At 35.9% G+C, this 23588-nt stretch overlaps 1 protein-coding gene and 1 long non-coding RNA gene across 5 annotated transcripts; both read right to left on the reverse strand.

Annotated features, from left to right (window-relative positions):
- Nucleotides 1-6720: 6720 nt before the first annotated feature.
- On the reverse strand, nucleotides 6721-8736 carry LOC106293505. Of its 4 annotated transcripts, none has more exons than XR_001260496.1 (5): nucleotides 8393-8736; nucleotides 8088-8236; nucleotides 7792-7864; nucleotides 7351-7473; nucleotides 6721-7277 (listed from the first exon to the last, which is right to left on the reverse strand). XR_001260496.1 is itself a non-coding variant. In XM_013729184.1 (4 exons), exons 2-4 carry the CDS (start codon nucleotides 8192-8194, stop codon nucleotides 7157-7159), a joined length of 351 nt encoding a protein of 116 aa, XP_013584638.1. In that variant the 5' UTR covers nucleotides 8195-8236; nucleotides 8393-8736; the 3' UTR covers nucleotides 6721-7156. The 4 variants fall into 4 exon arrangements, 1 of the variants encoding a protein (XP_013584638.1); XR_001260495.1 differs by having other exon boundaries at nucleotides 7792-7955; XR_001260494.1 differs by having other exon boundaries at nucleotides 7792-8236.
- Nucleotides 8737-22452: 13716 nt separating this feature from the next.
- On the reverse strand, nucleotides 22453-22979 carry LOC106293122. The gene is made up of 3 exons (XR_001260367.1): nucleotides 22915-22979; nucleotides 22658-22817; nucleotides 22453-22557 (listed from the first exon to the last, which is right to left on the reverse strand). It is a non-coding gene; the product is annotated as an uncharacterized LOC106293122 (long non-coding RNA).
- Between the last annotated feature and the right edge of the window lie 609 nt (nucleotides 22980-23588).

A 23588-nucleotide genomic window follows, 5' to 3' on the forward strand; every position in this document is an offset into this window, starting at 1 on the left:
AACTTAGTAACGGTTTGCTTAGCCTTAGCTTTTATTGCATGCTAGGGCTAGATTGATTGTTATTTTGGGTTGTCTGGGTTCGAATCTAGGTTGCGGGTAGAGGTCGCCAGCTCACTGAGTAATACTAGATTACTCATCCAACTCCGTTGTCCTTTTTGCAGGTCGCTTTAGGTAAGGATGACCGGATAGCTTGGAGCTGGAGGTTAGGACCGCCGGTGTAGATTTTCATGCCTTTTGTAAACGGTATTGTGAATTGTGTTACGTTGACTCGATTTGGAATTAGGCCAGGCTCAGTCTTGAATTATTCATTGTATGAATATTTCCTAAATTAAAAAAAAAAGTAATTGTTTTATATGCGCTTCATGAGTTCTTTGATATTTGACTAGTCCGGTCTAACACAACGTTAGGTCGTAGTACGGGTTGAAAAGCTTTAGGCCTCGATCTAACGGAAGCTAACTCTAGGTACGGGTTGCAAAGCCTTGTGCCTTGACGCAGCAGGACGAGTTAGTGGATGAACTGGTCTAGGTCGTGGAGTAAATTTTGTGACTTTGACCGGATCGTCCCTACCCCTTCACGTAGCGCTTCCGAACCATGGTGTTGGGTTGGACGGTCAGCCATGTTCTTGTTTGATTGTTGGCTGGCCGGTTGGCTCATTCATCTCTAACCCTGGGTGTTGGACGGTCGATCGGTCATGTTCTTGTTTGATTGTTGGCCGGTTGATCGACCATATGTCTAGGACGGTTCGGGGGTGTTACAGGTAAAACATACCATTTAGTAAAATATTAGTTGTTTTATAACCGTAAATATGTTAATGTGACAATATTTGTGTAGATTTTGGCTTTTGAGTATATTCCTAAGCTGAGAAAAAGATTTCAACTCTCTGCATACAGACCTTGTGAAGATTGTCCTACGATGTGCAAGAGAGGATTTACAAAGAGTAACATGAATGGTTATCCTTTGGAAGATATATATGTTGCACTTGTAAACACAAATGTATATGTATATATACTTTGTAGTAGAAACTAGAAGAATATAATAAAATTTAGACTGATTTTCCTTTCCCGTTTTATTTTCAGGTTATTAACAGTGTGTTGGTGCCAACTGTGGGTGAGGAAATTATGCTGGCTCGTATCATTGATGAGGAGCCAGAGTATCATTGTGTGGAAAGCACAAGTGATACTTGGAGCCACTGGCTAAATGTGAAGCAGAAGAAGATATTTTGGAAAGAACAATATGAGTTAGATGTTGATGCACGAGTGTTTGAAAAGAAGAAAGACAAAGAAAAGGTGACGTTTTTAGAAGATTCGTCTTCTAATTTTGGTTTGGAGAGCTTGAAAGGTCTGGAAGAAAGGATTTTGGAGGCCATGGGTGAAGGTTTTTCTGGTCTTAAATCAATGGTGGAGACAAAGCTGGAAGATATGCATGTGAGGATGAGTAAATTTGAAAAGAACCAGCGACAACTGAGAAGAAGGGCTAAAAAAATTGAAGAAAGGCTAACTTCTATTGAGAGCAAGATAAATGAGGAGAAGAATTATGGTGAAGATATGGATTTTGGAAAGTGGGATGATAAGGATTATAGTAGAGCTGAAGGGAAGAAAAACAGTGAGAAGGCTAAGGAAGACAAGGGAAACACTGAGTCTGGCGAGTAAAAGGATGTGATCTCGGGTGGGGAAAACAGTAAGGAGGGTGAGAAAGACAAGGGGAACGTGGACGATGATATGGAACAAGATGACGAAGAGGAAGAGCAAGTTGTTGTGGAGAAAGGAACTGAAAGCATTGAAGAAGAGAAGGAGAACGAGACTGATAAAACAGAGCTGGGAACTATGGAAGAAGATGAGGTATCTGAAGAAGATTACGATACTGAGGAAGAAGCTGAGAAGAGGAGAGTAGAAGCGGATGCAGCATGGAGGAGAATTCTTTCTGAATCTGACAGTCGTGAAGATGTAGAGGAGAAGAAAGAGGTTGAAGGGAAAGAGGTTCAAGAAGAGGCTGAGAATCTAGAGAAAGAGGCTGAGAAAGTTACCAAGGGAACTCCTACACCACCACGTGGTAGACCGAAGAGATTGGCCGCGAGAAAACTAGTACTTACACCACCATAGGAGTTTTTAAGAGAACCAACAGTGGAAGCAAAGAAAGTTGTGGTAACTGAGCCATCACCTATCGAGACTGAAAAAAGAGGCTGAGGAGATGGCAGTTGAAGCAGATGTGGAGGAAAAAATGAGGAAAAGTGACGAGGAGAGTCCCACCGAAAAAAATGCTGAAAAAATGGTGGAGGAAGAAGAAGCTGTAGAGGAGAGTCCCACCGAGAAAAATGCTGAAACAATGGTGGAGAAAGAAGAAGCTGTAGAAGAGAGTCCCACCGACGAAAACGTTGAAAAAATGGTGGAGGAAGAAGAAGCTGTAGAGGAGAGTCCCACCGAGAAAAATCTTGAAAAAATGGTGGAGGAAGAAGAAGTTGTGGAAGAAGAAGCTATGGAAGAAGCTGTGGAAGCAGAGAAAGCTGAGGAAGAGGCGGATAAAGTGGTTGAGAAAGAGGCTGAGAAAGTTGTCGAGGAATAGGGTGATAAATACACTGATGAAGAAAAGCAAATGTGGGCCTTGGTCGTTTACAAAGCTAGTGAGGCGATGGCGGATGGTACCAATGAGGTGAGGAGAGATGGAACCAATGAGGTGAGGACAGGGTTCAAGCTTAGGTGCAAACAGAAGATAATGATGTTTAACTCGAAAACGGAAAGAAACCCTGCATCAAAACATCTTTTAGACATTTCGGTTTCCACAATAGGAACAAGCTTTAGTGCGGGTGTATTTCAGCTGCCTCCTTCCTATGTATGTTGAACCATTCAGCCATTTTCCCAATGATGAAATCAAACATTGGTACTATGTTTAACTTTCTCGCGTCACTAATAACACCATTAAAAGATTCCACTGAATTGGTGGTGTCAACATTGTACGTATCTCCTTCAAAGTAACATCTCTCCCATTTCCTCTCTTCAACACTTTTGTCAAGATAATCCGCTGCGCTAGGATACCTCATGCGAAAAGCATTATAAAGGTTCAGGAACTCAGCCTCTGTATAAGCGTGTGCGCACTCCATAAACTTAAACGCACAAGTGTCTCTGTTGTTACGGACGTGTCCTTTAACATTCTGAGACAAATGCCATATACAATACCCATGAGCGGCATGAGGGAACAATAGACTTACTGCCTTGAACAAGCTTTTGTTTCTATCTGAAAGAAACACCAATCCAGGGACATCGGATACCACTGATTTCAACTGTTCCATAAACCACACCCAACTATGCTCTTTCTCACCATCTGCAATACCAAACGCAATTGGATAGTGGTGATGATCAGCATCTTGAGCAGTCGCAACAAATAGAACTCCACCATAAACATTCTTTAGGTGTGTTGCATCCACAATGAGGACTTTCCTCATAGCGACAAACCCTTCTATGCTAGCTCCCAGAGCAAAAAACAGATACTTAAACTTTTGGGCCTCATCCACAACCACATGAGCTATTGTGCCAGGATTCGACTGCTTCAGCATGTGCATATAAGAATTTAATAAAGTGTAGCTCTCTTCTGGACTTCCTCGCACTTTATTAGCAGCTAATCTTTTTCCTCTCCATGACGTTGTGTATGATACTTGCACAGCAACCCTGTGATGAACCAAATCGATCAAAGCGTTGGGAGCTGGTGTGTCTAAACTACCGCGATAATCTTGAGCCAAAACAGCTGCAACGATTCCTAGTGTGCCTCTCCTTCTATTAGGCAGTGTTCTTGTAGTAACAACAGAACATCAATGTTGTTTGATGTAACTTCTAACCGTCCAACGATCTGAATTCATCAACTTTGCAACACGCACAAACCACTTGCAGCCTTCTTTGGCTGCTCGGCATTTTATCACATATCTCTTACTGTCCGACTTAATTACATCATACTCAAAACACTTCAGATGTGAAGCCATCTGAATATGAACTTAAGCTTCCTCCTTGGTTCTAAATTCTTGACTTACAGCCAAATCCATATCATCATCCTGTTCCTGAGAGCTGGTGTTACTTCAACTGATGGTCTTGCTTCTGTATCTTCAATCACAATCGCATCTCTTTCGGTGACATTCTCATGCATTTCAATGTCTTCGTAAAGTGTGAGCACACCATCTTCTTCACAAGCCTCTGTATCAGTAGCCCATGTATTAGTAGCCTCTCTATCAGTAGCCTCTCTATCGGATAGACCGACATAGACATCAGCTTCATCATCCTCTTCCGTTTTGTTGAACTCCACATGTACATGATTTACTTGCAGTAGATAACCAAAAACATCTTCATCATTCCAGATATATGATAGCTTGTTCGAATACAATACCATTGGAAAGTAACTAATCTTCGTTTTCATCTTATATTAATCTACCTTTATCTTTCTGCAAATACGCTCAAGCAAAGTAGAGTATGTGACCTCCTCCACTGATTTCTTAAACACAATCGTGTGAATTTCATCTTCTCCTTCACCATCTCCCGAAATCCATTTCATTTCAGCCCCATCCTTAATATAATATCCCCCGTAATCAAAACAAATGATTGTGCAAGGCGGAATTTGCATTTTTTTAAAAATAAAATAGAATTTTCATTACAATTACAATTACAATTACCATTACCATTACCATTATTAGGAAGCTTGCATTCTCTTACTAATACTTTTTTCATTTCAGTAATATACATATTAAGTAAGTATTACTAGTAAAACAGTTTTACCTTAGTAAATTTTAGTTATCATAGTAATACCCAGAAATTATCCTTGCTTAAAATTTTTAGGACGATTTTGTTCAGATTTACATTACTCATGATATATAATTCATATTAATGAAATTACACACAAAATATACTCGAAAATGGACATAAAATATACCATAAACCCATAAACATAGTTTACAAAATCCTTTAAATCTCTTAAAATTTGCATCAGGTCTTTCTTTTAAAACAATAAGCGAGATATACACTTCTTTTTACTAGTAGTCCAGCAAAAATTTCATCAAAACCGGACATAAAATATACCTGAAATCCATATTCACAGTTTTCAAACTCGTTTTTACTCTCTCAAAAACTTTCATCAATTCTTACTTTTTTAACATTACCCGTGATATACACAACATTTAAATGTTATTCCACAAAAAAAATCATCAAAACAGACAAGAATTACATGTTTACGAAGCTTCAAATTCGCCAATGGAGAGTGAGGAAGGAGAGCTTCACGCGGAGAGAAAAGAAAACTTGAAGACATGTGGGCCAAGTTTCCTGTGACTGGTTAAGGTTGTCCTCTGGTGGGCCATCTTGTTTGTTGATTTATTTAAGTGAAGAAATAAATGAGTTAATGAGGTGGAAGAAATATATTAAAGAAATGAGAGGCTAATTTGGTATTTGCAATGACAATGAGGTCCACACAAGGTATTGAGAATAGAGAGGGGATAAGAAGGTTAGTTTTTTTCTTATGAGGGCATTTGGAGTTTAAGTCTCCTCTCTGTCTATCGCTTCTTTGACTCGTCTCTCTTCTCACGAGATCTGTTCAATCTCAGAAAATATTTTTTTTTCAAAAGAAGAAAAGAATAATTAATCTCAACCGTTGATCCAATATCATCCAAGGGTGTAAATGGTGATCCATGCCATAAAACAAGTCAACCAATAGAAATAAATGGTGAAGATAGATAGATGAGTGATTTTGGACTTTTGATCTAAATCAATCAATGGTTAAAAAACAATACTCAGATTATCTTTCTATTTATTTGTAGCTATTATAAAAATTATCCAAAATTTAAATAATTTGATAAAAATTATCCAAAATTTAAATAATTTGATATCATGATTTAAAATTAAAAATCTAAATTTTGTATTTAAATTTTGTGGATGTGTGATTGACTAAAATATTAAAATAGTAAAATTTCAACGAGAATAATTCTTTTATTTTGTATTTTTTGTTGTTTTATTATTTGGTGGTCTAATTTTATTTTGTTAATTTATAATTTGAAATTTTTGTATATAGTTTGGAGTAGTATATTTATCTTATAATAATTATAATTTATTTAAAAATTAAGATTTAATGTTTTATGATATATATTAATATGAAATATATAGTTTATGGTTTAGGGTTAAAATTTAGAACTAAGTATATGATTTGATTTTTATAATATACTTTGTTTATAATTCAAATCATATACTTTGGTTTTTAGTTTACATTTATATTATAAGTTTGAAAAGATTAGATCTATGTAGTTTGAAGTGTTGTATGTGATTTGAAGTTAAGTTTTGGGGTTTAGGGTTTGAAGTATGATATAAAGTTCGGGGTTAAGTTTTGGAAAATAATATTTAATATAAATTGAAGAGTTGAGGTTAAATTTACTAAATGATGTTAAAATATTTGAATTAAACTTTTATGTTTAGAATTTAGAGTTTAGTTTAGAGATTTGTTTAGGGTTTAGAGATTAGCTTAAGGTTTACTTCTACACAGTTTTCCAATTTTGACCGAAACCAAATCACAATTTTTTGGTTTACTTCCACACAATTTTTTGTTTGTGAGTTATCTTTTCATTCTTTTTTTTTTTTACTTTATTGTGTACCTTTGAATAGAGATTTGATAAATAATAAGCCAAAAATACTTATTTCTCCAAATATATACTTGATATAATTACATCTGTTAATGATACGATTTTTTTGGAAAGCTTGTGTATTGTTGAAAAAATAATACTTCTCAGATCGGTGTATAGTTGTTCTGCAAAACCAGTAATCGTCATCCCCAAACTGCTTTGCTCCTCTTGATTTGCAAAACCAAACAACACCAAAAGAAAGCTAAGAATCTATTCCACATTCTTGGGAGCATCCACATACACAACTGAGTGTACAAAAACTTAAACACCATCGAGCAAGACTAAAACCTCATTCTCATTGTGACTTTGACTAATCGTCAAACCCAGTGATAAAATCAAAAGCAGGGAGCAAAGCTTCACAAACCAACCAAAGAACATCTCACTTCTAATACCAAGCACAACTTACAAATTACCACACATCCGAGAACCATGAGACAAGTAGTTTGTAGCGCCAAAACCGAACCTGCTAGAGATAGAAGGAGCTGGATAACACCTCCTCTGTACTGTTAGACGGTAAACCACCTACACAGATCCTTTGTCATGTTGCCACCACCACCATGGAGAGGTAACATAAGGTGTATAGGAATGGTGTGTCGTTTCAGCACCTCTGATCATCTCTAGGCACAGCCTTCTTTGCCTCAACCTATAAAACTGATTGTTACCACTTAACTTTATATGCAAAAGATAAAGTTAAAAGATGGGCTTATGATTGGTACCGTGCGGCCATCGATGGTGTGTTTCTCCACAGTGACTCTTTCTGCAACACAAGATCAGCAAAGACGACGAAACACAAGCCACGAGCACGTCCTGTGGTACAGCACTGAGTCGCAAAAGCTTGCCTTCACACAGAGCACTCAAGTTCAGTATACAAGAAACACACACACCAAGAGCTTAAAAATATTAACAAGTAGCCTCTAAATCCGTAATGTTATGCAAGTGTTACATCCTTGTCTTTAGAACCACTAGTTTTAGCTGATTTTGTTCCAAGTAATACACTTTTTAACCACCTTGCAAGCTTTCCCATTATGTTCACAACCAATCACTTTTTATAACCAAAGATTGCAACTTTGGATACCAAAAAGATATATAAACAGTTTGTAATAGGATTACTATGCTAAGTTCAATGGATCATTCATTTATGAGCTAAAGATTTGTACCTTATTGATCAGCTCTAATCATAAGTTTAAACAACAGCCACCAGTGATTAGACCCTAAACAATGGTTTGGATACTGCTTGCAAGCCAATGAGAAAAGGGATCAACTTGTGGCACCAACGAATATGATTCAATACCAAACCTATACTTCTCTAACACCAAGTCATCTGAAAAGCAACACCACCAGTGACTTGAAACTAAAGGGATCAAATTATTGCACAATTCTTCTAGCTAGACCAATTCACAAATGAATATGATTATTCTCGATCAATAAGGTATTACACTACACAAGTACTTACGTGGGAACACTGTTAGTGAGAGGGATGAGATAGTTTGAGGGAAGATCAGCCACATGTCCTCCAAACTGAAGAACATGAACTGCATAAATGCCTGCTCTACGGTTCATATGTTCATTGTGCTGTCCAGGATTCGACCCGGGAATAAAACCCTGATATAAAACAAGATAATTTGGAGAAACACCATGATTCAGATCCTGATCAAATTGAATCGTGAGTCAATTCAAGCTCAAACCCCTAAATGATCTAAGAGAAAGGTGGAAACTTTAATGTTCATCATCACTCATCTCAAATCAAAAGACACGAACCTGAGGCTTGATCTCAGCATCTTCATCGGTTAACTACTGGCAAGGTTCGCGACGAACTGAGCAATCTCATGAGTCTCGATAATCATGGAGCTTATACAATACACAAAAAGCGATTTGAAGTTGAGAGGAAGGTGAAAGAGAGATCGAGAGAGGACAAACTTGACAGTAGTGGTGGGGACTCCGGTGAAGACGGATCTGAAAAGGGATGGTGATGGAGGTGGTGATGAGCAATGGCGGATGGAAGAGATGGTGAGTAATGAGATTGTTGATTACCACCCACTAATGCTTACATGGATGGGAGAGATGCAGAAAATAATCTGTTATAATTTTTCTCAGTGTTGGCTCCAAAATGAATTCTAATTCCCTCTTAATGAAAAATATGGCTCCAAAACAAAATTTTTGTTTCCGCTTGATGAAATTTTGACATATCTTTTATCTAATGTTATTATATACTAAGCAAATTTCAAACTCATGTACAATAGCAGTTCAGTAAAGAGAAATTGCTAAAAATATCTTTTTTAAAGTACTACTTTTCATGTTTACACTAAACTTAAATTATCAACTCTAGACTCTAAATCATCAACTCTAAATCCTAAACCATGAAACAACAACTCTACACCCTAAACACCGAAACATCAACTCTTAACCCTAAACTCTAAACCTTCAAATCTAAACCTTAAAACATCAACTCTAAACATTAAATGTAAACCCTAAACCCTAAACCCTATATTTTTTCTAAAATTCGAACCCTAAACCCTAAAACCCTAAACCTTCAAATCTAAACCTAAATCATCAACTTTAAACCCTAAACGTAAACCCTAAACCCTAAACCCTATATTTTTCTGAATTCGAAGCCTAAACCCTAAAACCCTAAACCTTCAAATCTAAACCCTAAAGCATCGACTCTAAACCCTAAACATAAACCCTAAACCCTAAAACCCTAAACCTTCAAATCTAAACCCTAAAACATCAACTCTAGGGTTTTAGGGTTTAGGGTTAGAGTTGAACATTTAGGGTTTAAGGTTTAGAGTTGATGTTTTAGGTTTAGGGTTAATTTTTTAGGGTTTAGGGTTTAGAGTTTACTTTTTAGGGTTTAGGGTTTAGTGTTGATAGTTTAGGGTTTAGTGTTGATGGTTTAGGGTTTAGAGTTGAAGTTTAGGATTTAGGGTTTAGAGTTGATGTGTTAGGGTTTAGAGTTGAAGGTTTAAGGTTTAGGGTTTAGAGTTGATGTTTCAAGGTTTAGGGTTCGTATTTCAAAAAAAAATAGGGTTTAAGATTGATGGATTAGGGTTTAGGATTCGTATTTCAAAAAAAAATAATAGGTTTTAGAATTGATGGTTTAGGGTTTAGGGTTTGAATTTCGAAATAGTATAATTCGAAAAAAAAATTTAAAAAATTATTTTTTTATTTTTTTAGATTTTTATTTATTTAAATATTTATTTATTATATATATAAAGAACAAGGGCATAAGAGTCTTTTGTCACTTAATGAATAAGGTATTTTTGAAAATGTCCCTTTAGTGGCGGTAAAAATAAAATGTGCTAGCATGAAATTGGTAAACATGTAATTTCTCTTTCAGTAAAACGTGTTATAACAATGTGCTATCAATGTAATTTTTTTTGTAGTGAATACTACTTGTTAGTGGTGAATTAAGTTTCTGATGTAAAACATATTGAATTTTAATAACTTTGTCTTTGGGCATTTGTTGATTCTAAGTTTAACGGCGTCAAAATGGTATTTAAATTTTTCATATTTTTGAACATTACTCTTTTTAGGTGTTTTTTGCACTCTCCCCCATCTTTTGACCTTGAGCCATCACCATATATATATTTCGTTTACCTCTCCGGTCTGTAGTGCTTCTCACCGTCACTGGGAAAAGACTCACTTCCGTGCTCTTGTTTTTCCTCACCTTCTTTTTATGTGAGATTATCTGGGATTTGTTATAGATAAGGAATATTAGTTCCATATTGTGCGGTTGTTTCTTACGGCGTTGTATGTTATTTCGGTCAATATTGATCCTCTTTTTCCTTAGGTTTTGGCTAAGGTTAGAAACTACGTCTCATTGGGTTAGGTCAGAGTATAGTTGTCATTGATGTTGCTTTTCTCGTCGCTGGTTTGCCGTCAATAGTCTCTGTTCGTCTTGGTTTTCAAGATCAGGTTTTTGGTGATCTAACTTCTATGCTCTTTTTTATAGCTCGAGAATGGCTCCACGGTTTCTTGATTTTATTTTGTCTATTTTATCTCTTTGTTCTCTCATCTCGTTATATCTTTCATCGATGATCACGTCTATTGTCATTCATATCAAGGGTTTATAACGTTTAGAAAATATTAAGTTTGTGTTTTATTGTTTTTTATCTAATTTCTTCTTATTAGCTTGGTAATTTTATATTTTTAATAGTTAAATAAATATATAATTGGTAAATTAAATAATAGAAAATGGTAAAAATTAATAAAATAACAAAAAAATTATGTTATGTTTAGTTGTGAATAAATTAAATATGTAAACTATATTTCTATTATTTTATTTATTTATTTATTCATCTTGAATTTTAGTGAACAATAAAATAGATTATCAAACTTCATACGATAATAGGTAGTGCGAAAAGGATTAGATAGTTCATGATTAGAAAATACTTGGCCAAATTGCAATAATCTAAAAGAAGAAGGACCTAAAATGTAAAAAAAATACATGAATGACATGCGTCGCAAAATCCCTTTTGCCACTTGTCAGAAGAAGGAAAAAAACCAACTTTATATATATAGATAGATATATCAAAGAACTTGTCTTAAGGATATTTTAATCAATGCCTAATTGATAACTCAATCATAATAAAAAAAAATTGATTCTCTCAAGGCATACCAGTTTGAGACAAGAAGGGAAAGTGATTTTTCCGGAGTTATCATGTGTGATCTCTCTCCACTTCTTCACGCAGGTGTATGTTTTCCCTTCACAACTCAGGGAGCATCACTGACCATGATGACCCGGTAATGCTTGACGACTGAGGAAGCATCGGCGAAGGAGGGGCTGTGACAAAGCCATTTGTGAGGTGGAGCCAAGTTTCGATCGGGAAATAGAGAGAGAAAAAAAGATAGAGAAAGCCTTATTACCAAAGTCTGCCTACAGTGACCATCCTTGAGGCCAGAGAAAAGAAAGTGCTGATTAAAGTATCAACGCAGCTTGAGCTGGTAGTCCCGTGGATAAGTGTAGAGTGTGCGTCAAGAATGAACCAAATTTTTTATATAAATTCTGGTTTGTGAAATACGTAATTAGCAGAAATAAGAAACATAAAGTAGTCGAGTTTATCTGCTCATCGAGAAGAAGCATATCAAGACTCATAAGCTCTCCACCTTTCCTGACATTTCGAGCTTCCCAGAACCTGAGAAGACGCACCTCTGCCGTGTTTGAGCAACGGCCTGCTTTCAAGTTGCCTAGAAGAACATACTAAGATTTCATTGATTATAAATATATTTATAACAATTAAGTTTTATATGATTTTTTTTACGAATAAGCTAGCTCTTTTATTGACTTCATCAAGGTTTGTTACTGTAAATTGAGAATTCAAAGCAAAGTCTAATGTTGTATTTGGGAATTACAAAAAAAAAAAAAAACAGGACCGGCTTTGACGGTGTTTTTATTATCAGAAAAGTTGCTAGGAAGCATGTAACCATGTATTTTTGTGTTCTCTTGGTTGACAAAGCAACCTCTAGAAACTCACTAACAAACCAGATACACAAATGATCAACCATTTTTACTCGTTGGTTTCATTACAAAACCTTTTTTTTTGTCAACATTAGAGAACATATATGTTCTCAAGCTCACTTTATCTGAATTGAATAATAATAAATGTTTATTAATCACAACGCTGTAAATATCTCCTTTTATTCTCTTGATCACCACAGAAAATATAGCTTCAACTGATTCTTTCTTCTGTAAATATTAATTTCACCTCCTTTTATTCCAGATTGTTCAGCTTCTCCTTCTGTAAAAATTGACCCAATAATCACTACTTAAAACTTATTGATTACTTACAAAAGAAAAAGCTTACATTTTGTAAAGCTTCTAGCTTTAACGGTGGCGTTGCTCTTATGCATATTACCCATCATCCCGCTGTTTTTTCTCTCCCGCACTCGCCGATATGCTTCCTCTTATGGAAGAAGCTGAGCGGAGAAAACAGAGGCTGTTTTTCTTACACGGTGAAGGAGTACAACATGTTCTCCTAGGAAGCATATTCGAGTTAGCTGGCCGCCAATTTTCCTGAAGAATCATTGGCGAAGAAATCATTAACCAGCTGAGCCAATGAAAAACACAACGAAAGTATCAGCGGATTGGGGTTCGTCTTCTTCTCAGGTGAAACTCTGATTCCATCGTGGCGGAAAAATCTTGAACCGATTGAACCAATGAAAAGGACGATGACAGTCTCCGCGGATAGGGTTTGTCTTCTTCTCAGGAGAAACCCTGATTTCATCTTGTCTTGTAAAACCAAATCTTCGTTTGTTTCGTCGTATTTTTCTCTGAGGCCAATAAGTAGCATGTTTTGTTCAGAAAGGGATGCTGACCTGTCGCGATTTGCCCCTATGTTATAGATGATGTGGCACGCCCTAAGAAGAGAGGATCCTACTTTAAATATATAGATAGATAGTTATTGGGTCATATAATTGTTAAAACAAAAAATATGAGAAAGTTATAATTTTATAAAAGTACAAGTATGTGGAAACCGAAATTCGCACTATCGATTTCCGTTGAATTAGGAAAGATAGGAAACCCTAAATTTCTCAGAGGTCCCGGATAATCTGCTAAACCACACGCCAAGCAATCAAGACACAAAATAAACAAACAGAATAAAATATGAGAATCGAAAAAGAAAGCAAAGGATGTCTTATTCCGAATCTGCGTATGAGCGTTACAACAAGGTAATAGCCTTGGCTGCGAGAGCTTCCGGCGAGTTCCCTAGTTCTAACAACCTAAGACTACGAAAACCTAGTTGAGGATAACAAAAACGGAAAGTTGTCTATTGCTCTAAGTGCTAAGTTTGCTCTGAATCTGTAAAAAGAAAGTCCCTCTTGTGTTTCTCGCCTCCGCATCCCTTATATACTCCTCCTAAGTCGGTTTTGGGCCTTCCTTTTCCATTCTTGGGTCTAGTTTATCCATTGGAGGAAATATTCCATTTTCCCGATCTTCATGATTATCTTCGAAAACTTGACATTTATCTTCAAACTTTGACATTTATTTTCTCCTCCGAGTATTAATTAAACCGTCATAATACTTTTTTCATTAAAAATTGCAAGTGGGCTCTTAGTCGCATTTTAGGCCCTTTCGGCCGTTTTGCGACTTCGAGTGTTATTATAATTTTATCAAAATACAACCTTCGGTACGACGCCGGTTTTACAAGACAGTTAACCGTTTAATCGAAATAACCATGGTGTTAAAGTTTAACCGTTATCGTCTTTATACGATTGTTCCGAACTTATACGAGAAAATAAGCTTTTATTGTCTTTTTTCCGTAAAGTTCCAACGATAACTCCGATTGAGACGAAACAAGAGACAGTTCGACCGAGACCCAAAGGGGGGAGTTCCGGAGACGAGAATACATGTTTCTGGATTGATCCAACTTTGAAAAGGCGAAACTGGACAAGACTGATTCAGCTCGCCGTTGGGAGAGTTGGAGATGGATTATCCAACTCGCCGTTGGGCGAGTTGGCCTTTGGTTAATCGAACTTCTCCGATGTTCGGACGGTGTTGGTTCGGCTGCTCCGATGCTCGGGAATTGTTTGTTTGATGGTTTGATTGATCCCTTGCGGAGAACTTGTTGTGTAATAATTTTAAGAATACGAAGTTTTGGTTTTTCATATTCTTATTTTCTTATAGAAAGGTTTCTCGAGATCTTTTCGAAATTGATTTCGTCGTTACCGATTTTTGACCCCAATAAAATATAAGGTGTTATTTATAATTAATTATAAGGTGATGCTGCAATACTCTGTTTTTTATGTACTTAAAATGACTTTATTTTCATTAGTAGATAACTTTCTTAATAGATTTATACATTACTTTCTTTATTCAACCAAACCTAAAATCATTCTCAATTTTGTCGGTTTTAAAAATTAAATTTGTCGTATATAGACCCTGGTTCAAATCTGGGTGATGACATTGGTGGAAGTGCTTCACGAAGATATTGGAAAGTTTGGAGTTTACTTCTTTACCACAACGGGTCCTACAAAATACGGCACAGATAAATAATGGCTGCAATAGTCTGTTTTGTCTGTTCTTAAAATGACATTGAATTCCTTAATAGATAACTTTATTAGTAAAGTTATACATTACTTCGTTTTTAGTTTTTACTCAACCAAACCTCAATGACTTTAATGTATTGTTATTTGTACTTAAAATGAGTAATAAGTGTTAATGTAACCCAATTTGTTTCAAGGTTTATACATTACTTTCATCTAGTTAAATGTTAATAACACAGAACATGAAATTATTAGTTTCCGAAAATTCTATGTCCCATTTAGAAGAATTTAGAAACTGAAATTGTTTGTTAGCATGTTGATTCAACCAACTGTCAAACCTAGAATAACACGGTAAACAATAAAAAAAAATTGTATGTGTAGACGCAAAAGAGATACATACTTGTTGGTCATTTTTGTTTTATTAACAAAATCAATGTAACGGAGCTCTCAGCTTTGATTGGGTGTTACATTTATCATGCGGAACACGATCTCAGCTGTACATTTGACAAAATCAACGGGCCATATCTTTTGGTTTTCTTCCTCTCCCTCCCTTCCTTCTATTCTCCACATTGTCTATGTCTTCCTTCATTCAATCCCAAACCCTAAAACTATACTCCATACTCCAAACCTTTTTTCATAAATAATTAACGTTAAATAAACAAATAAGAATTTAACTTATGTAAATTTCTTAAACTAACATCAAACATTTAAATTTTGATGATACTTATTCTATGAAAACTTTGATCTCGTATTTTATAACTAAATATCATATAATTGATCATACGTAAAATCATTATTGAAGTAATTATTATGTAGATTATGTAATTAATTTAAATCTAATGAATGATTTTGTGTGTTTTTTAATCTTTTTTTTTTGTCATCGACTTATACAGACTCATACTGACTCTGTAAACCAAACTGGGTGATTTGCATCCATGTGAACGACAAAAGACGGTTGCTTCCTAACACTGCGTGCTAGTCTATCCGCCTTTGTATTTTACGTCCGTGGTACATAGAAAATCTCTGATCGGGTGAAACTCTCTTTCAGGGTCTTGACATCTTCCAAATAATTTGCAAAAGCTGGTCATTCTTCTGGTTCCGAAACCATCTTCACCAATTGAGTATAATCCGTTGCAAACATAACCTGAGTGTTTCTACGTGCAATATTTTAGAATAACATAATATTTTTTAAAATTTTGTTTATAATACTTTATCATCTTATTACAGGTGATATAAGTAGGTATTATATCGATGGAGCATGGAGGGCACAAGACTTGTGCACATGACAAGGATGGGTCTATAAAGCAGGTGGATCAACTGATACTATGATGGGTGCCATGTCTATTCGCAGAAGTCTATCACCTTTACATGCAGAATGTGAAGCTTTGATATGGTCGATGAAGTGCATGAAGACCCTACGAATCTCAGAAGTGGTGTTTGCAACTGACTGCTCTCAACTGGTGAAGATGGTGTCTACACCAACAGAATGGCCGGCGTTCACTACACACATGGAGGAGTTTCTGCGATGTAAGGAATTTTTTCATCCCTTTACTATTCAGTATATTCCGAGGGCACAAAACACAATGGCGGACAAACTGGCATGAGGTGCTAAAAATCAGCCTGCTATTATGGTTTATGTTGATTCGATTCCCCCGAGGTGGCTCTTGGATCCGGAATCTACTTAGTTTCGTTTTAGCCTTTTGCTGTAAAAAAAAAATGAATGATTTTGGTTATAGAATAATTTGGTTAATCATTTAAGAGACTTATGTATTTGGTTTTATCTTTATTAAAACTGAAATTGTTTGTTTCAAAAAAAGAATCAAAATTATTTGCTTATTTATTTATGTTATGTGTAAAAATTGTAGTATCATATAATATTCTTTAATTTCTACATTGGAGGTGTTGAATATAAGATTCAGCATTTGGATTTCATCATTATTTTTTCATTGTAACGTTCACCAGTTAAAGGAGGTGTCTTATCGAAATCTTATTTCCTCCTCTGCGTGTTTTATAATAGTCAACAAAACGTAATAATTTCTACAGCTGAGGCTTTGATTTATGGATCCTTATGTTTTTGTTAGTATGGTTATACCTCAGTTTACCCAGTTATACATGGCAAGGCAACGACCGGTTATAAGTAGAAGATTTAAAACCCTAAACCCTATATCCCAAATGTTAATATTTACACATAGATTTCTTATATATCTTGTAATTTACGTATCTTACTCCCTCTATTTCAAAATAATTTAGATTTTTCACACATTTTAATAATTCAACTTTATTTTTTTCATTGTAACGCACCATTTAAAGTTTTAACTAGTTATGATGTTAGAGCCTTAACATAATGATTGTTACAGTACATTGTATGATTATTTAGCTTTTTCCCAATCTATTATGACGTTACCAATACAAGGCTTGATTGAAATGGAGCATGAGACAAGGTGTTCAATATTTCTGAAATCTTATTTATTGGTTTTGAATTGACTAAATTTAAGAAACAAGTTGTTTATTTTCTCAAGGTGTGTAATCATGACATCTTTAGAATTTTTTTTTTTTTTTTTTTTTTGGTAATCTAGGGTTCCCCGCTTCGCGGGTCATTCCCTGGGCCCGGTCAGGCAGCGGACCGGCTTCACCCGGGAGGGTATGTCCTGAGTCCGAAGGCCCAGTACCCGCTTCGTGACATGGATGAGCAGTTCGCCTCTGGCTGGCGTCGAACCCGGAAGCATGACAATTGGCCCCCAAAACTCTAACCAGTAGAGCTGACTCATCCCGTCATTTTACAGAGGTACGAGCCTATAGAACAGATCCTGTTCAAGTAAGGTCGTAAAGAATTTTTCAGAGGTACGAGCCTATAGAACAGAGCCTATAGAATTTTTGTACAGTCGATTGTGTTACACAACTGAGTCGGTTGGTTTATTCGACCAAACCTCAAATCATTCTCAATTTGGTCGGTTTAAAATGAAATTTGTTATATCATGTGATATACCAAAATCTTCAATTTGGTTGGTTTAAGTATGAAATTGGTTATATTGTAAACCGATCCAAACCACTATACCACGTGCAAGTGGAGGATTTGTATTTACAACCTTTTGTCTTCACCGGGAAGTTTTTTGATTTAATTGCATCTCTATATTAACTTTCCGACTCTGTAGGTTTTTTCAGCAGTTGTTCATCTCTTTTGAGAAAATATCTGATCTTTTAAAATGGCTACATCTTCTTCATCTTCCGATGACCATTTATTTGTCCATTACTCCTCTTCGGACTCTTCTTCAGACTTCTCTTTAGAATATTCTTCGGACACTTCATCAGATTCTCCATCACATGCTCTCACTACTACACGTTCTGACACCGTTTCTGAATGATCCCCAGCCACGCAAGTGGGTCGCGTTGCATACGTCATTTCTTCGGGTCCTGATAGCTGTCTTGCATCACCTCTTGTTGGATACACGGTGATTTTCAGTGAGTTCCGCGAATCGGGTTCCATCAGAACCTTTATTGGATAATGGTGGAGTTGTGCGGCTTGTTCCGCATTGCCCCAAGCCAACTGACTCTCCGTTCCTGGGGACTTATACATGCCCTTCAGGTCCTCTCAGACCTGTCTGCTGTAGAAATAACTGGTAGCATGGTCGCTACTGCCTTTTGTACTCAAGAAATTGGAGAAGGGTCTCGTCGTTTCGAGTTCTTACCACTTCCTCTTTGTAGGTCCCTAGTGGAACTTCCGAAGTGGATTGAAAACACACCAACATGTGGCAAAAAAATTTCCGTTCTTGACCTCCACCCGAGACCTAACGGGTTGCGTCTCTCCTAGCCGCCTCCAGGTATCTATAGTTAGTAGTTGTGTTGAATTATTGTTAAAACAAATAGTCGAGTAACATTGTTAAACATGAAAAATTGTAAGGTGTTTTTAACAATTAATCGATGAAAATGAAGCAAACCATTGTGGATGCTCTAATGTTCAAGTGAATTTCCATTTGTAGGTGTGTCGTCGGAGGATCCAGCTTAATCCACTGTGTTCCCGGAAGATCTGTTGAATCTAGCCAGTAACCTCTGTGATCTTGCTTTTCTGCTGCATCCCGACATCATCCAGCTGACTTCATTAGCGTTTACTGACGATCATCTTTTCGTCCCAGCACTTAATTGTTATTTTTTTGTTTTACTTTTTCTTGTTAACATCTATTACATCTTTTAACAACCACTTTATCACTGTAGAATCAATGGATACCTTAACCGCCGCCCGTGTCCATTTTAATTCCCTCTCTCTAGATTCATCTAGATCGGTTGAGAGATCTCCATCCCAACTTAACCCAGATGAACCATCTTCTCATACTCCACCAGATAGAGATGAAAATCCTTCCAGTTCCAAACCGTCGTTAGACTTTGTCATCAGTTGGGAACTTAGCTTTGTTATTGAAACTTGTGATGTACGTTATCGAATCACTCTTGCTATATTAGGAAAACAGTAATTTAGATCGTGTTTCGCTTTAATTTTGCAACTCTTTCCGCATCCTCTGAGAGATGTTATCTGGTGTTATTAATCGCGTTGCTTATATCAAAATAACTGTTTTTCAACTTCAACCTAAAATTTCATCTCACGTAATCTTACATATATTTCATAACTTAACTTAGGCCTTGGCGTTCGGGTCTTCGGGTCGGGTTCGAGCCGGTTCCTTTCGGGTCCAGATCTTACGGGTCCTAAATATTTAGACCCAATAGGTACTTAGAAATTTTCGGGTCAGGTTCGGGTCGGTTCTTTTCGAGTCAGGGTCGGTTCAGGTCTATAATTAAAATACCCATAAAATACCCGTAATTGTTCGGGTCCATCTCGGGTCCTAGTCGGATTCAGGTATTTAGGATCTGAAAAGGACATGGCATACCCAACGCGATCAAATTTAGTCGATATTTGTCATGTATATCTAAAATTTTACAAAATAACTTAAATGAAACTATTAATAATTAAAAAAAAACAATTTTAAACTCTAAATTTTACATTTTAAAGCTTCATATTACTTAAAAAATGTTACAAGATAATAACAAATATTGTTAACAAAAGATGTTTCAACTAAATCATAAAATAATATATATAAAATAGAACAAAAAAAATCATAGTTTTAGATATACATGTTTTTAAGTCGGGTACAAATCGGTTCTTATCAGGTCGGGTCTATTCGGGTTGGGTCTTTTCGGGTCCGGGTCTATTCGGGTCGGTTTCTTTCGGTTCCGGTTCTTTCGGATAAAAGAAATTTAGACCCAAAAGGTACTTGTAAATTTTCGAATCGGTTCCGGGTTGGGTATTTTTTAGTCGGTTCTGGTTCGGGTTTTCGGGTCCAGGTTAAAATGCCCAAGCCTAAGTCTTAACTATCATATATAAAGTTCAATATTAAAATACTACTAAAATTTATGTTAAATTTAATCTAAGATTACAAAATTCACGCTATCGATATAAATTCATTATACTATCCTCTTATGTTCTGATTGACTAGCAAAGGTCTTGCTTTTGGTGAGAAAACCATCAACCTTTAAATTTGAGGTTACTTTCAGTGGCAGACGCGAAAGACATAGGGTAACGAGATGGCAAGACAATAATGTTTCCGCAAGGCAACTGCCAGATTAAAAAACCACAGTTGTGAAAGAAAGGGTTTCGAGGTAGAAAATTTGGTTATATTGTAAATCGATCCAAACAATTATACCACGTGCAAGTGGATGATTCATATATAAAGTTCAATATTATAATACTTATGTTTAATTTAACTTAAGATTACAATATTCACCAAAACGCTATCGATATAAATTCATTATACTCTCCTCTTATGTTTAGATTGAGTAGTAACAGTTTTCCTTTTTGAGAGAAAGCCATCAAACTTTGTATTTGAGGTCGCTTTCAGTGGAAGACGCGAAAGACATATTTGAACGAGATGGCAAGGCAATGATGTTTCAGCAAGGGAACCGCTAGATTAAAAAACCACAGTTGTGAGAGAAAGGGTTTCGAAGAATTGTCTTATCGAAGATGAGTATTTACGACAATACTATATGGTTTGTTTGCACTCTTCATCAGGCAGACGTAATCATTCCGTATGGACAACTACTCCCCCTATAAAGCAACCTACTTTTGATAAATTAATCATCGCTATCCCGTTTTTATGTAAAAACCTCACCATTTTAAGTTCCATTTTTTTATGTCTCCAACCCATTAATATATATACTTCCTTATCTTGTCAAGTCAAATCATGAAATTTGACATATATTTATAATTTAACGATCACATATAAAGTTAAAAGTGCAATTCCCAAATCAATGTAAAAAGGATATGTTCGAAGGGTTGTCTTGTCGAAGAGATGTAATACTCTCCGGCTAGTTTCATGCAAGAATTCTGTTTTTAAGCTTTGACTTTAGACTTCTAACGGTTGAAATTTTGGTTTAATTTTCATGTCTAACCCAACACTAAAACTCTATTTTTGGGTGATTTTGACACACTCTCAGAATACTTCGTGGGAAATCTTCTAATGTATTTTTGCTAGAAGAATTCCCACGAAGTCTTTATGAAGTATTCCAAAGTCTTCTGCCCAAAGTGGTACAAAGAGATAATCTCAAGTGGATTCCAAGCTTATCTATGTTAAGAAATGATATCTAGCCTCATGCGTAATAGTTTTTTTTTCTGATCTGTTTTATGATTTGTATGTATACTATTTTAGTTGTGAATTAAACTTGAATTAATCAAAAGAATTTTGTAAATATGTTCATGTTTTGCCAAAAGTATTTGACATTATTGAAGTTATTGATACAACATTTTAACAATTCTACCCACTTATAGCAAAACAGAACAACACAAAAAATTTAGTCAAATTTACTAAAACTAAGGAAAAAGACTTATAACAAAAACTTAGTCGAACTCTCAAAAAATTAAACAATACATATGTCTCACTAGAAGAACTAGGGGCAGAAACCTCCGCGCAAGCGCGGGGTGGTGGACTAAGTTTTTAATTTGATCTGATTATTTATCATTTCCTTCAGTTTTTAATTTGATAAGCCAATTTTTTAATTATAAAATTCAGTTTATTATTTTCTATTTTTGTTGGTTTTTGTGTGGCACGAAATAAAATCATAATTTTTGTTTGCATTTATGAATTTTCCTTACATATTTTTAAACCTTTTGTATATGGTGAACTATTATTAGTTTTTACTAAATTTTTATTATTTTTGTAAAAAAACTGATGTTATAAAATTAGATAGATTGAAAGTTTACTAATATGATCAATTTATGTTTAGATATGATAAAGATTAATTATCATTTAGAATTTATCAGAAAATAATATAAATTAATATATTTTCATATTTAATCATGCCAATTTTGAAAAAAAAAATTAAACTGGCAGATATTAGCTTTTACTACATTAGTATCTTCACCCTAAATTCATTATGTTTAGAATTAGATATATCATGTTCAGAAATATATTTCACCTCTTTAGTATTGTCTGAATATTCTCTTTAATATATTCAATAACTTTTTGAAACAAAAATAAATTCGATAACTCAAAACGGTCAAACCACATTTCTTTTATAAACAGATATATAGAGAAGGGGATTTGATATAATAGGACTTTCCAGCATATAACAGATTCATCGTCCAAAGCAACAGTTGCAGCGGCATTGAACTTCCACCAAACTTATCAAACTCGACATGTGTAAGCCAATTTTGGTCAAAGAAAACCAAAATTTCTTTAAAGAGAATCAGGTAAGTAAAATGCACCAAAAGGTTCCCATTCCATAATAGATATATTGCCAGAACTTTATCCACAAAATCATTAGAATGGTGTAAAGATCTTAGCAGCTTTTGTCAGAAAAAAAAAAAAAAGATCTTAGCAGCTCTACCCCACAAAGAGAGCGTAAGATCTATTCCCCAGTGAGTAGCTTGGTACTGCCGGTAATCCAAGCTCATCCTCAGCCTGTTAATCACAAATTTAAATCTCCCTTTAGGCATCCATAAAGAGCTAAATCATGCTTTAAAGCATTTTAAGTTCAATAAAAGGAGAAGGGTCTAAACACTTTAACATGAACTCGAGCAAGTTGAGCTCCAGTCTGCCCTATTGGTTCTGGGGGAAGATAAGGTCCTCATCGTAATCAGTTTGATTATCGCGTTGGAGAGAAAAAGGCACTCCATCCACTTTGGACTCGTTTCCCATGTCAGCTTCAAGAGCCTCAGGCTCTAAAATACACGAAAAGCACCTTTGAAGGTTTAATAAACCAACATGTAAGAGTTATGTTATCCAATCAGGAAACTACGCCAACAAAAATCCACCTACCATGCAATCATCTTCGTGAAGGCCATCAGGAAAATCATTGCTACTACCAAGTTTTTCTTGTATTTTAGAACTCACGTCCATCAAATCCATAATCTTGTAACACCCCAAAACCCAAGCCCAAAAAGTTTTTGTGTTTTAAAAGGGAAGGCCCGTTCTGCAGCCCATTAGGATTAAAACCCTAGGGTTCCCTTGCCTTTCCCTATAAATACAAGCTTCCACCTCCTTTGTCTCTCATCAGAAATTCCAGAGCAAAGCTCTGCAGAAAAATCCCGGAGACAGGAAGCCCTAGCCGTCGACGATCTCTCTCTCTCCCCGCGCCGCCTCTCTCCTCCTTCTCTCCTTCGCCGCGTCTCTCCTCTCTCTCTCTCTCTCTTCGCCGCGCCTCCTTCTCTCTCTCTCGGCCGCATCTCTCTCTCCTCGCCGTGAACAGCCGCGAGTGGTGGTGGTGGCCGCGTGGTGTCATAGATCTCAGATCCCGTTTCTCTTACCCCCATTCTCAGATACAGATCCAGATCTAGGCTAAGGTGAGGTGTTCTACCCAGATCTCTTTCATGTTCTTCTATATTGTTGAATGTGGATCTAGGATTGATTAGATCCTGGTTGTGGTTAGGTTGATAGACCATATTGCATTAGAACCCTCATACTGATTTAAGATTCTAAATAAACTGGTGTGT

This window comes from Brassica oleracea, chromosome C5 (genome assembly GCF_000695525.1).
Source record: "Brassica oleracea var. oleracea cultivar TO1000 chromosome C5, BOL, whole genome shotgun sequence".
Lineage (NCBI taxonomy): Eukaryota > Viridiplantae > Streptophyta > Magnoliopsida > Brassicales > Brassicaceae > Brassica > Brassica oleracea.